Genomic DNA, 16,478 nt, shown 5'->3' on the forward strand with positions numbered 1-16,478 from the left:
CATGTCCAGGGCTGCGGGTTCAGGGACTGCACAGTAATCATGGGTCTGGACCGGATCAAGAGACGGCACAGTTCGTAGGCAGCGCACCTTGTACTACTACATCCTTCTCAGTCGGGGCAGGAGGTTTCAGTCTTCTTTCCCAAACACCAGGTCTCTTTTGAATGTGCCAGTTCCACGAGAAGACTGTAGGACCAACACCCCTTTTTAGGTATTGTCGCCCCCCCATTTTTCCCTCAACCAAGTCACTCTCGACGAAATGTGTACTACACACCTTTGTGTGTTTGGTGACTGTAAATTTGTCACAACATACTGCCACCAACCACCCTTTCTGAGTTCTACATCGACCGGGAAACTGGACGCTCATAATACCATTACATTTTGGAGAAACTGAACACAGAGGCACTGAACAATGTTCATTAGCACCTCCTTCGCGGGGCTGTAATTTAAACGTAGTCATTGCGAACTATTTCAGTCAGAAATGCATCGACGACAGTTGTCTAGCTAGTAAGCTAATAATAAAAACAAGTCAGCAACCAGTTAGGAAGTAAAATAGAGTGTGGGGGGCAGTATAATGCATAGAGCCTATTCTGGTTCAGCTGACTGAGTTTTCTGTATGAGGTGAGTTAGTGTGACAGCAGTGGTCGAGCCCAGGCTGGGCCCAGGAGACATAATACACATGTACCAGGATGGGGTACTCCTCTCTGTTTCTCTTTCCACTAAAAAACAAATACAGCACAGGGGTCTGTATACTTTCAACCCGGAGAGATAGCTTTACAGGTATTGCACTGTATTGAGTCATCTGAAATTCAACATCTGAATTTGAACCAAATTTGAACTGTTATTTTACCCGTACCAAATGTATCCCTCTTCTCCTTTCATCCTCCCCCTTCCCCATTTTTCTACAGTTCCTTCCTCCTAAAATGCCCCACTAAGCCCCTTATCACCTGCTCCATGCATTCCCCCCCACCCCCGGTGTGGTGCTGACTGTGATGCTATAGGCTACCTGATCAGTTCCTGCATGTAGGCCTATATATGAACAAAGGCTATAGTAATATATGGAAAGAAAAAACGGTATAGACTAATTCGTAGGCATATATCTCTCCTTGTCCATTTTAGGCTAGTAACATTTGCGGATTATATCACTTTTCCCGCTTTGTTGTCTCTTGGCATTTGTAGTGCTTCAAAATTGTATGGGCCTCAACTCCACTTCCCTTTCGCCCATCTAGTAGAGACAGACTGCCCTCTATAGTGACAACATTTAGTAGCCTACTATCGATTGCAGTCGGGCACTGCGAAAAGGCGCTCATATCAGAGACCCCACATGACTGGCTTGATGGAGAGGACCGTTTTAACTAAATACAGGCAATGTGTGGAAGAAGAATTGTGAAATAATGTGTTTTAAAGGAGGAAGAGGAATATGTGCGTGTGTGAGAAAACAATACCTTGACGTTTTAATAAACAGTGGTTATAGGCCATCACACATTTAATCGACATGGGATTAATTTAACCACGGGAAATGATGCAAATGGACGATTAACAATAGAGTTCTAAGTAAGATCCTGGTACCGTGTCATTACCCCGACTCCAGCTGACTAACTTCCCGGAGGCTCTGCATACCTCTCCCAGATGGTTCGAGTAAGTGGGTGGGTAGGCCTATCCGTGTATTTAAGAACTGGATTGGTTTGTTGCACAATTCCCCAAAACGGAGCTTAGACGAACAAATCGAGATAGGACTGTTGGTTCAATCTGACTTTATTTGCTAGGCCTATTTTTGTCAAATTCGTCTCAATTTTACCGTTGAAAATGGAGACTCAGCAGGTCACACCTGGATCCATTGCCAACCCGGTAAAATGTTGGGGCCAGGACTATGTAGCTCTCCTAGATGCGTGCGTTAAATCCGGTTCGCTGTTCTCTGACACAACCTTCGCCCCGGACCAGAGCTCCATCGGCATGCCTACCGACCCAGACCCCAAAAAGGAGATCAAGTGGCTGCGACCCAAGGTAGGCTACCGTCCTATCGGTGTTTACATGATTGCCAGTCATATAGTCACGCTCAAAAACATACTTCTATATTGCAATAGTCCAACTTCTTACTCGTGATAGTCATGATCATTTTATGGATATCTGGAGCCTATGTTATAATTTTTATGTTGACATTATGAATTGCGTCTCACATTTATCCAATAGGTGTCTTCATAATGACAATCTAAATACTTATGGTCAATTTGCTTTACCTTGTTCTTTGCATTTCTCCCTTTGTTATTGGTTCAGAGATAAGTACTCACCAAAACAGCAGTGCTGGGTTGATAGTAGCCCTCCATAGAGGATGGGGTGATCCCCATACAAATTGCTGCTGCCATTCCCCATATGTTGCTCAACAGAGAGTAGAGCAACAGACAGAGAGATAATGAGGGAGGAGTTTGAGAAACAGGGGTATAATGAGACTTTACAGACAGGTGACTGAAGGAAGTGTCTCTGTGTGTCGACTCGCAAATAACGCGTATAAAAGTTGCTCACCCTGCTTTTCTCTTGTGTTCAGCAAACTCCCTGCCGGTATCCAGAGCGCTCTCCTCCTGCTGTGAACTGCCACTCTGTCTGTTTGTTTTTGTTCCACCGATCCAAACTATTCACATCAAATGTAACTATTTACAGTCTGTTTCCGCTCTTCTTTTAGATAAGAGGTTTGTCCCCGTTTACCTCAGCCTGTTGTGCTGAGTAGATGTCAGCGGTGAACAATGAGTATCCTTGCTGACGTTCCTTCGTATGTGGGCTCAGACTCTCATGATGTTCTCGAGACATCTTTCCTGCATTCTGTTTCTCAGCTTGTTTTTTTGGATCGATGCCACCTGGGAGAAGGCACGTTCAACAGCAGCGTTGATGAATGGCAAAGAAAGCACGGAGAGAGAGCAAAATGTCCAAGTTCCTGTAAATCTTTCTCCCCCACAGCATCAGTGTGTCTAACCTAACCTCTAGCCTAAACCTTCTATTTTACTGCCTCCTTTGTTGGTCTGTTATTGAGTGGGGTTCACTCCACTGTTGGTCAGCCTTTCCAGGATCTCCTTTTGAAGAGAGGGAAGAAGGAGAGAGCATCTAGACGTGGCTTGACGCCATTGAGCACAATGCTCAGGATGAGAGAGACTCGAGTGCCTCCAGTTGTTTGATGTTAACCTGGAAGTCTCTTCTTGATCTCCCTTATCAGAACAACCATGTGGTCTATGCACTGGGTTTCATGTCCTGTACCATTTGTGGGTCTATTCCTCTGGTGGAACTGAACCCCGAAAGTCCACAGCCTCGAGCGGCAGGCGATGCTCATCTGTTAAGTCTAATTCCATGAGTTCACTCCAGGTGTGGTGTTCTTGTTGCATCATGACTCGTTCCACAAGAGAGCAGTAGAAGGTCATTAGATCAGATATGAGTTTTCCTGGATTGGCTGAATTTATTATTATTATTTTTTCTTTTAATTTTATCCCCTTTTCTCCCCAATTTTCGTGGTATCCAATCGCTAGTAATTACTATCTTGTCTCATCGCTACAACTCCCGTACGGGCTCGGGAGAGACGAAGGTCGAAAGCCATGCGTCCTCCGAAGCACAACCCAACCTAGCCGCACTGCTTCTTTAACACAGCGCGCCTCCAACCCGGAAGCCAGCCGCACCAATGTGTCGGAGGAAACACCGTGCACCTGCTCCCTTGGTTAGCGCGCACTGCGCCCGGCCGCCACAGGAGTCGCTGGAGCGCGATGAGACAAGGATATCCCTACCGGCTAAACCCACCCTAACCCGGACGACGCTAGCCCAATTGTGCGTCGCCCCACGGACCTCCCGGTCGCGGCCGGCTGCGACAGAGCCTGGGCGCGAACCCAGAGACTCTGGTGGCGGATTGGCTGAATTTAGCTGGGAAACGTTTGTTGATCCTGTTCAACGCTTCCACGATTGGCCGCAGAAACTCGAGGTACACAGGGTTGCCTGGGTCAGTGGTAATGAGACTTTACAGGTAAAGTAGCTCTGCAGCATAGTTTCTCTCACTGTCTTTGGTGATCTGAAAGTGCAGTTTCAGCTCATCATACCGTGACAGTACTTGATTGACACACTCGCTGATTGCAAGCCATCTGGTGTCAGAGTTGCAATATCTTCAGAGGGCTTCACCAACATCGATGGTGGTATATACAGTGGGGCAAAAAAGTATTTAGTCAGTCACCAATTGTGCAAGTTCTCCCACTTAAAAAGATGAGAGAGGCCTGTAATTTTCATCATAGGTACACTTCAACTATGACAGATAAAATGAGAAAAGAAAATCCAGAAAATCACATTGTAGGATTTTTAATGAATTTATTTGCAAATTATGGGGGAAAATAAGTATTTTCAATGGTCAGTGAATCACCAGCTGGAATGTTGATCATTCCTCCAAATGTGCTTATGATTTGAGAGAGTTTCTTGCTGTGGTATCTTATCACCACACACAGTTGCCTCTTGGTTGTGACGTCAGTACTTTCATTAATAATGAACAAGTAAGATTCATTCCCAATGTCCTTTATTAGTTATTCATGCACTGCAGGCCCTATAACTGCATTTATGAGCACTGTGCATTTTGTTCTGTGGATATTGATTCCTATCTTTGCAATGTCTTCAACAACACATCTCAGATTATAGGCAATAAAAGGCCACTCTAAAATGTGCAGTGTTGTCACACAACACAATACCACAAATGTCTCCATTTTTTCAGGGAGCGTGAAACTAGCATGCTGACTGCAGGAACATCCACCAGAGCTGTTGCCAGGGAATTGAATGTTAATTCCTCTATCATTAGCTGTCTCCAAAGTAATTTTAGAGAATCCGACCTCAGACTGCAGACCATGTGTTACCACGCCAGTCCAGGACCTACACATCCGGCTTCTTCATCATCTGAGACCAGCCACCTGGACCGCTGGTGAAACAGAGGAGTACTTCTGTCTGTAAGCCCTTAAAATAGTTGAAATTGTTCCGTTTATATGTTTGTTCAGTATAGTTCCTGTGTCAAACAATGTTCTTGCATTAAAAAAATGGAGCCGCATTTCTCTTGTTTCTCCGTCTGTGCATGAGAAATAAGATCGGCGTCGTGGACTCACATTTCTGATTTGCAATGCCTACAGTAAACTTTTCTGTCATCTCCTGGGATGCACGTAATCCATTCCGTTATACCTGTTCTCTTTCCCAGTCTTTGCAATATTTTCTCCCATATTTTGCCCAATTTACCTGGCATTCAGACAGTAGAATCGTGTCTAGCCAGTAAACTAGCGTGCTAAATCGGTTCCTCTGTCCTCACTTCTGCGCCACTGCGCATCGCCCTCTCTCTCATCTGACTTCAGCTTTCTGGCCAATGTTAGCTAGCTTGCTACATAACCAGAGAGAAAGCACATTGTTCGACTCTCTCTCTCTCCCTCTCTCTCTCTGAAACTGTTGGATTATTCATGATCAGTTTCTCTCCCTTGCTGTGTTGGCTGTAATGATTGGTAGGACTGGGGGTGGTTAGGTTGCAAAGAATGAGACCAAGAATACTTTTGAGGGAGAAGTATGTAGCTATCTAGTGCTGTTCGCTGTCAAATTTCACATCACCTGTCATGATGTGCGTTCTCCTCTCACTGATGTGACTCAGCTGCTCAACAGTACTACACACACATGCACACCCCTCCGGCCTGCCCTTCCCTTCCAATGACTATATGAAGCTCCCTCCGAGCCACCACTCACTCACTCAGCAACAGCCTCACTGCCTGATAGTTAGCAGCAGGTCACAGTGAAATGAATAGATAATAAAAAAGATTAATGCGATGGCAGCCGCAGCCCTTACAAAAAAAGATAGCCGTTTTGAAACTGCAGTTAAAGTGCAGTAACTAGTCGACTGTGGTATTTTGGACGCAGTAATTGTAGAATAACTGTAGTGCACTGCCTTTATACCGCACTCTAAACTCTAAAAAATGTTATTTTGGACGCAGTATTTGCAGCATACTGCAGTAATACTGCACTCTGACCGCAATCTTTTTCGTAAGGTATTTAGAATAGCCCAAAAACCCGCAACCCATGACATTTTCACCCACGACGACATTTTCAATGTGGCCCAATTTGCTAGAAAACCACGAACATGGCAACGCTGCTCACTGTCAGGTGTGGTCTAGTTTTGAGAAAGATAGATTGATCTGCTGGAGCATGTTCAGAGAGAAGAGAGAGAACGGGCATAACGGACAGAGTATGTTGAGAGAATAGAGTGAATTTACAGACCAGACACTGAGTCTGAACCAAACTGCTGGACAGGATCTCTAAAAGCAGAACAGAGATGGAATGACGAGAAGCCATGAGAAGCCATGAGAAGCCATGAGAAGCCATGAGACTTGTGTGAGGCAGTTTACATCAGTAACATTGCCTTGTCATCATCCAGTCAACTGTTATGTGGAAATTAGTGTTGTATTGGTTTCACATTCCCTCAGACTAAACGGCAATATATGCTGTGGGGTAAACTGTAGTCTTGAACTCTGCCCCTTGTCTCACACTCTGCAGGAGATCAGTGCCAATGCGGTGTTTGTGGAGGACACGACGTGCACCACCGATATCTGCCAGGGCCAGCTGGGTAAGTGTGTGTGTGTGGATGTATTTTAAACATCATAGGATGGGGTATCATTTCGGTAACACGTAGACACTTAACACTTAACGTTTTTTTAATTAGACAAGTCAATTAAGACCAAATTCTTATTTACAATGACGGCCTACACCGGCCAAAACCGGATGACTCTGGGCCAATTGTGCGCCTCCCTATGGGACTCCCAATGACGGCCGGTTGTGATACAGCCTTGATGTCAAGGGAAATATAGTATTCTTTCTAACAAAGACATCTACATATATTTCAGGATGTTGTGTATCCCTGGAAATAATCAGAATTCATGTAAACATAGCAGTTTTGAAAACATAGCTTGTCCAAAAAAAAGTGGTCTCTTGGCACAACTTATTCCGGGTATGGGGTAAGTTGAGCATAGGGACAGGGTCAGTTGAGCCGCCTTGGGAGAAGTGGGTGTTGGTGTCCTGTGACAGTGGGTGATGGTGCTGGTAGATCAAAGTTTTTAATTCATAAAAAAACAAAAAAAAATTGTCGGTCGCGTACACAGTTTAGCAGGTGTTATAGTGGGTGCGACAAAATGTGTTACTAGCTCCTAGCATTGCATTAAAACTGTCAAACAAGTACAACTAATAATAAAAAACTTCAAAATATCCATAAATATATAGATAAAGTTATCCCCTGATACTGACCCTTTTCGCCCAGTGTTGGAGTCAACATGGGTCAGCATCTCTGTAGAGCACTTTCCACACGTAGAATCCATGCCCGACTAATTCAGGCTGTTATGAAAGCGAAAATGGGGGTGCAACTCAATATTAGGACGGTGTTCCTAATGTTGCTACACTCAGTGTATTTTAAGACGTCAATGCCAAACTTTTTATTTATTTATTTATTTATTTTTTTTTATCCCATTTTCTCCCCAATTTTCGTGGTATCCAATCGCTAGTAATTACTACCTTGTCTCTTCGCTACAACTCCCGTACGGGCTCGGGAGAGACGAAGGTCGAAAGCCATGCGTCCTCCGAAGCACAACCCAACCAGCCGTACTGCTTCTTAACACAGCGCGCCTCCAACCCGGAAGCCAGCCGCACCAATGTGTCGGAGGAAACACCGTGTACCTGGCCCCCTTGGCTGGCGCGCACCGCGCCCGGCCCGCCACAGGAGTCGCTGGAGCGCGATGAGACAAGGATATCCCTACCGGCCAAACCCTCCCTACCCCGGACGACGCTATGCCAATTGTGCGTCGCCCCACGGACCTCCCGGTCGCGGCCGGCTGCGGTCAATGCCAAACTTAACACGGTTCATCATGGTATTGTTGTTGATGAGCCTAAAAAGTTTCAAGCTGACAGGCCATTATGAAGTATACTGTATTTACACAGGATTTAAATGGACACGCAAAATCTGATTTCCTGATTTATCAGTAACTCAGGCTCTGCCAGCTGGCGATCACCATAATTGCCTGCAGTTGATGTGCTTATAAAGGCTTCCTGGCAGAGCAATGCCCTTGACCTGGTTGCTGCTGCTGCCTGGGGATGGAGTGTGGAAGTGACAACCTGGTAGTGTGTTGCCAAACTGTTTGCTAAAACTAACCTAAACCCCATATCATAACAATAGTTAAGATGCATATTGCCTCTTTCTTTTTCTAATAGGTGACTGTTGGCTTCTGGCTGCCCTGTCCTGCCTTACCATGCACCCCAATCTCTTTGTCAAAGTGGTACCACCTAATCAGAGCCTGACAGAATCCTATGCTGGCATCTTCCACTTCATGGTAAGACGTGGGGAGGGTTCATGAGTTTGCTGTGTACATGTGTTCTGCATACTTACTTTTTGTGAATGCAATGAGAATGTCCCTTACTGTCTTATTAGAGTAGCAGGTCTTGGAAAAGAGCAAGAGAAGCAAAGGTGGGACTGAGAATAGTAGTAGAGATGGAGAGGTGGAATGAAAGAGTCCTCAAGGGAACAGAGGGAATGAGAGAACAGAGGAGTGTGTTAGTGTGTTATGACAGAGAGTGTGTGTTATAGGAGGAGGTGGTGTAACTAGATCAGGGTTCCCCAACTGGCGTCCGTCCCGTGTACCGAATTTGGCCAGTGGGTGATTTGTATTTTTTAATAGTTGGACATATATGACTATAAAAACTCCAGCAAATCAGCTCCAACTTTTTTTTCATCAGCTCCAACTTTTTTTTCAGAGATATACAGTGCCTTGCAAAAGTATTCATCCCCCTTGGCATTTTTCTTATTTTGTTGCATTACAACCTGTAATTTGAATGTACTTTATTTGGATTTCATGTAATGGACATACACAAAATAGTCCAAATTGGTGAAGTGAAATGAAAAACTTGACTTGTTTCAAAAACATGCAAAGAAATTCTAAACGTAAAAATAGTACGTGCGTATGTATTCACCCCCTTTGCTATGACGCCCCTAAATAAAATCTGGTGCAACCAATTACCTTCAGAAGTGACATAATTAGTTAAAGTCCACCTGTGTGCAATCTAAGTGTCATATGATCTGTCACATGATCTCAGTGTATATATACACCTGTTCTGAAAGCCCCAGCGTCTGCAACAGCACTAAGCAAGGGGCACCACCACTAAGCAAGGGGCACCATGAAGACCAAGGAGCTCTCCAAACAGGTTAGGGACAAAGTTGTGGAGAAGTACAGATCAGGGTTGGGTTATAAAAAAATATCAGAATCTTTGAACATCACACAGAACACCATTAAATACATTATTAAAACATGGAAAGAGTATGGCACCACAAAAAACCTGCCAAAAGAGGGCCGCCCACTAAAACTCAGGGAGCAGGCAAGGAGGGCATTAATCAGAGAGGAAACAAAGAGACCAAAGATAACCTTGAAGGAGCTGCGAAGCTCCACAGCAGAGATTGGAGTATCTGCCCATAGCACCACTTTAAGCCGTACACTCCACAGAGCTGGGCTTTATGGAAGAGTGGCCAGAAAAAAATCCATTGAATAAAGAAAATAATGATGTTTGCCACAAGGCATGTGGGAGACTCCCCAAACATATGGAAGAAGGTACTCTGGTCAGATGAGGCTAAAATTGAGCTTTTGGCCATCAAGGAAAACGCTATGTCTGGCGCAAACCCAACACCTCTCATCACCACAAGAACACCATTCCCACAGTGAAGCATGGTGGAGGCAGCATCATGCTGTGGGGATGTTTTTCATCGGCAGGGACTAGGAAACAGGTCAGAATTGAAGGAATGATGGATGGTGCTAAATACGGGGAAATTCATGAGGGAAATCTGTTTCAGTCTTCCAGAGATTTGAGACTGGGACGGAGGTTCAACTTCCAGCAGGACAATGACCCTAAGCATACTGCTAAAGCAACACTTGAGTGGTTTAAGGGGAAACATTGAAATTTCTTGGAATGGCCTAGTCAAAGCCCAGACCTCAATTCAATTGAGAATCTGTGGTATGACTTAAAGATTGCTGAACACCAGCGGAACCCATCAGAATCGAAGGAGCTGGAGCAGTTTTGCCTTGAAGAATGGGCAAAAATCCCAGTGGCTAGATGTGCCAAGCTTATAGAGACATACCCCAAGAGACTTGCAGCTGCAAAAGGTGGCTCTACGAAGTATTTACTTTTTTTGGGGGGGGGGTGAATAGTTATGCACGCTCAAGTTTTCAGTTTTTTGTCTTATTTCTTGCTTGTTTCACACAAAAAAATATTTTGCTTCTTCAAAGTGGTAGGCATGTTGTGTAAATCAAATGAAAAATCAATTTGAATGATTTAACGGTTTAACGTGTGTAGCAAGAATTTAAAAAAAAAATTGGGTCCACCACCCAAAGGAAACCCACTGTGGGAATCATTGGAGTCAACACGGCCTAGCATCTCTGTGGAGCGCTTTTTACACCTTGTAGAGTCCACGCCCCGGCGAATTGAGGCTGTTCTGAGGGCAAACGGGAGTGCAGCTCAATATTAGGAAGGTGTTCCTAATGTTTCGTACGCTCAGTATATGTTACATGGTTTGTTTAATAAAAAAAGATGTTATATGGATTCCAAACTCATAATCCTGTATAAATGATGTTCGTTTAGCTGATGTCATCTGAGAAATAAAATGTCATCCTATAGGCAATTAAAAATCCAGAGTGATTGCTGTTGGGCTCATTCTTTTATGATCATTAAAAATGTCCAGGTTAAAAATATTGATTACTGAAACTGTTACTTGGTTTGTTTAATTAAAAAATATGTTATCTGGATTCCGAACTTATTATCATGTAGTAATAATATTGGTCGACCTAAAACATTAAAACGTCATCGTGATCGTGAGTTATGGCTTCGTGGGTTTCTCTGGGGAAGTATGTGTGGCATGACTTTACGCGTTGGACAGAAGGAAGGGGGGGATACATATGAGTAGACCTGGAGGGGTTATGTTGGGAGTGTAGTACAGACTTGTAGGTAGCTACTACACTGGGACACACGTATGCACGTATGCACACACGCACACACACACAGCCCAGTGTTTTTCTCCAGCTGATCCCCTTATAGCCATGAGGACTTTTAATCTAGACCTCATAGTGTGTGTGTGTCTCCCCCCCCCCCCCCAAATAACATTTTATTGGTCACATGCACCGAATACAACAGGTGTAGACTTTCCAGTGAAATACTTACTTACTAGCCCAAATATAAGACAAAAAAAATCAATAATAATGGAAATAGTAACACAATAACAAGGCTATATACAAGGGGTACCCAGTACCAAGTCAATGTGCAGGGGGTACGAGGTACTGTAGTTTAGTTGAGGTAATACAGTATATACATGTGGGTAGGGTTAAGTGACTAGGCAATCAGGAAATAGTATCACAGAAAATAGTAATACAATACAAATAATAATGATGTCACGCCCTGGCTATAGAGCTGCTTTTTATTCTCTATTTTGGTTAGGCCAGGGTGTGACTAGGGTGGGCAGTCTATGTTCTTTTTTCTATGTTGTTGTGTTTCTATGTGTTTGGCCTGGTGTGGTTCCCAATCAGAGGCAGCTGTCTATCGTTGTTTCTGATTGGGAGCCATACTTAGGTAACCTGTTCCAACCAGTGTTTGTGGGTAGTTGTTTTCTGTTTCGTATCTGTACCAGACAGAACTGTTTCGGTTATTCTTTTTGTCATTTTCGTGTTTAAGTGTTCGGTTACTGAATTAAATATGAACACACACGACGCTGCACCTTGGTCCTCATCTTCTTCTCTAGAATGCCGTGACAAACGAGGCTATAGACAAAAGAGTACCAGTACCGAGCCAATATGCAGGGGGTAGTTGAGGTAATACAGTATGTTCATGTGGGTAAGGGTAAAAGTGACTAGGATATATAATAAACAGAGTAGCAGCTGCGTATGTAGTGTGCCTATGTGTGAGTTTGTGTGGTGTGTGTGTGTGTGTGGCATCACTATGCGTGTGTGTGTGTGTTTTCTGTGTGTGAGTATATATCTGTGTGTGTGTGTATGTCAGTGTAGTATGTATGAGTGTGTGGGTAGAGTATAGTGAGTGTGCATAGAGCCAGTGCAAGGGAGTTATTGCAAAACAATTAATAATAAATCAATGTAAATTGTCCGGGTAGACATTTTATTATCTGTTCACCGCTTTCCATGCAGTAGCAGAGAGAACAGTCTATGACTGGGTGGCTGGAGTCTTTTTAGGGATTTCCTCTGACACCGCCTGGTATAGAGGTCCTGGATGGCAGGGAGTTTGGCTCAAGTGCCTTGCGGTCAGATGCTGAGCAGTTGCCATACCAAGCAGCGATGGAGCTAGTCAAGATGCTCTCAATGGTGCAGGTGTAGAACTTTTTTATTTTTTATTTTATTTTTGTAATTTTTTTATCCCCTTTTCTCCCCAATTTTCGTGGTATCCAATCGCTAGTAATTACTATCTTGTCTCATCTCTACAACTCCTGTACGGGCTCGGGAGAGACGAAGGTCGAAAGCCACGCGTCCTCCGAAGCACAACCCAACCAAGCCACACTGCTTCTTAACACAGCGCGCCTCCAACCCGGAAGTCAGCCGCACCAATGTGTCGGAGGAAACACTGTGCACCTGGCCCCCTTGGTTAGCACGCACTGCGCCCGGCCCGCCACAGGAGTCGCTGGAGCGCGATGAGACAAGGATATCCCTACCGGCCAAACCCTCCGTAACCCGAACGACGCTAGCCCAATTGTGCATCGCCCCACGGACCTCCCGGTCACGGCCGGCTGCGACAGAGCCTGGGCGCGAACCCAGAGACTCTGGTGGCGCAGCTAGCACTGCGATGCAGTGCTCTAGACCACTGCGCCACCCGGGAGGCCCTGGGTGTAGAACTTTTTGAGGATCTGAGGGCCCATGCCAAATCTTTTCAGCCTCCTGAGGAGTATACCACCTCAGTCACCGGCTTCATCAATAAGTGCATCGACAACGTTGTCCCCACAGTGACCGTACGTACATATCCCAATCAGAAGCCATGGATTACAGGCAATAGCCACGCCAAGCTAAAGGCTAGAGCTAAAGCTTTCAAGGAGTGGTACACTAATCCGGACATTTATAAGAAATCCTGCTATGCCCTCAGACGAACCATCAAACAGGCAAAGCGTCAATACAGGACTAATATTAAATCCTACTACACCGGCTCTGATGCTCGTCGGATGTGGCAGGGCTCGCAAACTATTATGGACTACAAAGGGAAACCCAGCCACAAGCTGCCCGGTGACGTGAGCCTACCAAACGAGCTAAATGCCTTTTATGCTCGCTTTCAGGCAAGCAACACTGAAGCATGTATGAAAGCACCAGCTGTTCCGGATGACTGTGTGGTCACGCTCTCCGTAGTCGATGTGCACAAGAACTTTAAACAGGTCAATATTCACAAGGCCGCGGGGCCAGACGGATTACCAGGACGTGTACTCAAAGCATGCACGGACCAACTGGCAAGTGTCTTCACTGACATTTTCAACCTCTCCCTGACCGAGTCTGTAATACCTACATGTGTCAAGCAGACCACCATAGTCCCAGTGCCCAAGAAAGTGAAGGAAACCTGCCTAAATGACTAACGCCCCGTAGCACTCACGTCGGTAGCCATGAAGTGCTTTGAAATGAACAGCATTTGAACAGCATTGAACAGCATTCTAATGTAGGTGTTCCTTTTGTCCAGGTGGGAAAGGGCAGTGTGTAGTGCTATAGAGATTGAGCCATGACCAGCCTTTCAAAGCATTTTATGGCTACAGATGTGAGCGCTACGGGGCGGTAGTTATTTAGACATGTTACCTGGGCGTACTTAGGCACAGGGACTATGTTGATTTGCTTGAAACGTGCAGGTATTACAGACTGGGTCAGAGAGAGGTTGAAAATGTCAGTGAAGAGACTTGCCAGCTGCTCAGCGCATGCTCTGAGTATGCGTCCTGGTTAAGTGTCTAAAGTGTCCCGCTCCTTGAAAGCGGCAGCTCTAGCCTTTAGCTCAGTGCGGATATTGCCTGTAATCCATGGCTTCTGTTTGGGATATTTACGTATGGTCACTGTGGGGACAACGTCATTGATACACTTACTAATGAGGCCGGTGACTGATGTGGTAAACCTCCCAATGCCATCGGATAAATCCCAGAACATATTCCAGTCTGTGCTAGCAAAACAGTCCTGTAGCTTAGCATCCGCTTCATCGGACCACTTCTGTATTGAGCGCATCACTGCCACTTCCTGTTTGAGTTTTTCTTGTAACCTGGAATCAGCAGGATAGAGTTATGGTCCGATTTGCCAAATGGAGGTTGGGGGAGAGCTTTGTATGCGTCTCTGTGTGTGGAGTAAAGGTGATCTACAGTTTTTTCCCTCTAGAAGCACAGGTGATATGCTGGTAGAAATAAGGTCACATTTATTTAAGTTTTCCTGCATTAAAATTACCGGCCACGAGGAGCGCCACCTCTGGATTAGCATTTTCTTGTTTGCTTATGGCCCTATACAGCTCATTGAGTCTTAATCCCAGCATTGGATTGTGGTGGTAAATAGACAGCTACGAAAAATACAGATGGAAACTCTCTTGGAAGATAGTATGGTCTACAGCTTATCATGAGGTATTTTAACTCTGGCTAGCAGAACCTCAAGACTTCCTTAATATTAGAGATTGCACACCAGTTGTTGTTAATAACGAGTCACACTGGCCTCCCGAGTGGCACAGCGGCCTAAGGCCTCACTACAGACCCGGATTCGATACCAGGCTGTGACACAACCGGCCGTGATGGGGAGTCCCATAGGGCAACACACAATTGGCCCAGCGTCGTCCAGGTTAGGGGAGGGTTAGGCCGTGGGTGCTTTACTTGGCTCATTGTGCTCTAGCGACTCCTTGTGGCTGGCCGTGCGCGTGCAGGCTGACTTCGGTCGTCAGTTGAACGGTGTTTCCTCCAACACATTTGGTGTGGCTGGCTTTCGGGTTAAGCGGGCGGGTGTAAAGAAGTGTGGTTTGGCGGGGCATGTTTCGTAGGACATATGACTTTACCTTCGCCTCTCCCGAGCCCATTGGAGAGTTGCAGTGATGAGACAAGACAGTAATCACGAAAATTGGGGAGAAAAAGGGAGTAATAATTTTTTTAAATCCTGTAAAAGAAAGAGACACCCCCCCGATCTTACCGGACTCTGCTGTTCTGTCAAAACGTAGAAAAAACAGCTAGATGTGTCCTTCTTCAGCCATGACTCTGAGACTCACAGTATATTAAAGTTCTTAATGTCCCATTTAACAGAAAACATTTTGAAATACATCAAATGTAAATGTCTCTCTCCTTCCCCTTTTTCTCCTCCTCTCTCCCCTTTTCCTTCCTCCCTCCCTCTCTCTCCCTACATCCTCCTCCTTATGCCTCATCCTTCCTCCCTCCCTCCCTCCCTGTCCACCCTCTTTATGCCCCCCTCTCCCTCCCTTCTTACCTCCCTCTCCATCCATAACCCCCCCCCCCCCCCCCCCACCCCCGTGTAGTTCTGGCAGTATGGTGAGTGGGTGGAGGTGGTAGTGGATGACAGGCTACCTGTACGCGAGGGCCGCCTGCTCTTCAGCTACTCCTGTACCCGCAACGAGTACTGGAGCGCCCTGGTGGAGAAAGCCTATGCCAAGTCAGTCACCAGCATATGCGTCTGTCTGTGTCTGTGTGTGTGTGTTTATGTATGTGTGCGTGCATGCGTCCTTGCAATGTCTTACATAATTTTAGTGTTTGTGTGTCTGGCTGTGTGTGAAAATATCACCTCCCTTTAGCTCCCTCATTCCTCAATCCTTCTACCACACCACAGGCTGATCGGGTCGTATGGCAGTCTGAAGGGGGGTAATATCTCTGAGGCGATGGAGGACTTCACAGGCGGCATAGCCTACTCCCTCCCTGTCTCCTCACGCACCCCAAGGGTCATGTGGAGAGCCCTCTCTGCTGCCCTGTCCCGTGGCAGCCTGCTCAGCTGCTTCATACAGGTACACAGACACACACATACACACCTTAACGCATGCACACACACATAGGCAAGAAGGCATTCACACACTCACAGACAAATCACACAGACACCCATGGCACATGTATGACTTATAGACGTTTATGATGAATGCTGTACCAACATAGCTACATACCTTCCTCACACCTCTCCTTCGTCAATAGCTATTGTGATGGCAAGTGTGATTCTCACTGTGTATGCAGCACCTGTGGTGGGTTCTATGTGCTTTGTATCTCCACAGGCTAGTAACTATCGTGAGATAGGCACAGTGACTGCAGAGGGACTGGTGAAGGGCCATGCCTACGCCATCACAGACACTGACACGGTATGAATCATACTGTGCTTCACCAAGCTAAAGTCATCAGAAAAGAATCCACTTTCTCATTTTGGAGAGAACATCTTTGCACTTTGCTCACATAATTGTTTCCGTTTCCAGTAACACTACATTTTAAGGGATCATTATTACAG

General features: G+C 45.6%; 1 protein-coding gene across 1 annotated transcript in view; it reads left to right on the forward strand.

The window, feature by feature from the left end:
- Window positions 1-1,803: 1,803 nt before the first annotated feature.
- The window catches only part of LOC129821662 (calpain-9-like), a 31,636-nt gene continuing 16,961 nt past the window's right edge, over window positions 1,804-16,478 (forward strand). Inside the window, exons 1-7 of the mRNA XM_055879260.1 lie at window positions 1,804-2,001; window positions 4,929-4,949; window positions 6,526-6,595; window positions 8,227-8,345; window positions 15,514-15,647; window positions 15,822-15,993; window positions 16,252-16,335. Of these exons, the coding sequence (XP_055735235.1) occupies window positions 1,804-2,001; window positions 4,929-4,949; window positions 6,526-6,595; window positions 8,227-8,345; window positions 15,514-15,647; window positions 15,822-15,993; window positions 16,252-16,335 (798 nt within the window). The remainder of the gene's footprint in view (window positions 2,002-4,928; window positions 4,950-6,525; window positions 6,596-8,226; window positions 8,346-15,513; window positions 15,648-15,821; window positions 15,994-16,251; window positions 16,336-16,478) is intronic.

This window comes from Salvelinus fontinalis, chromosome 24 (genome assembly GCF_029448725.1).
Source record: "Salvelinus fontinalis isolate EN_2023a chromosome 24, ASM2944872v1, whole genome shotgun sequence".
NCBI lineage: Eukaryota > Metazoa > Chordata > Actinopteri > Salmoniformes > Salmonidae > Salvelinus > Salvelinus fontinalis.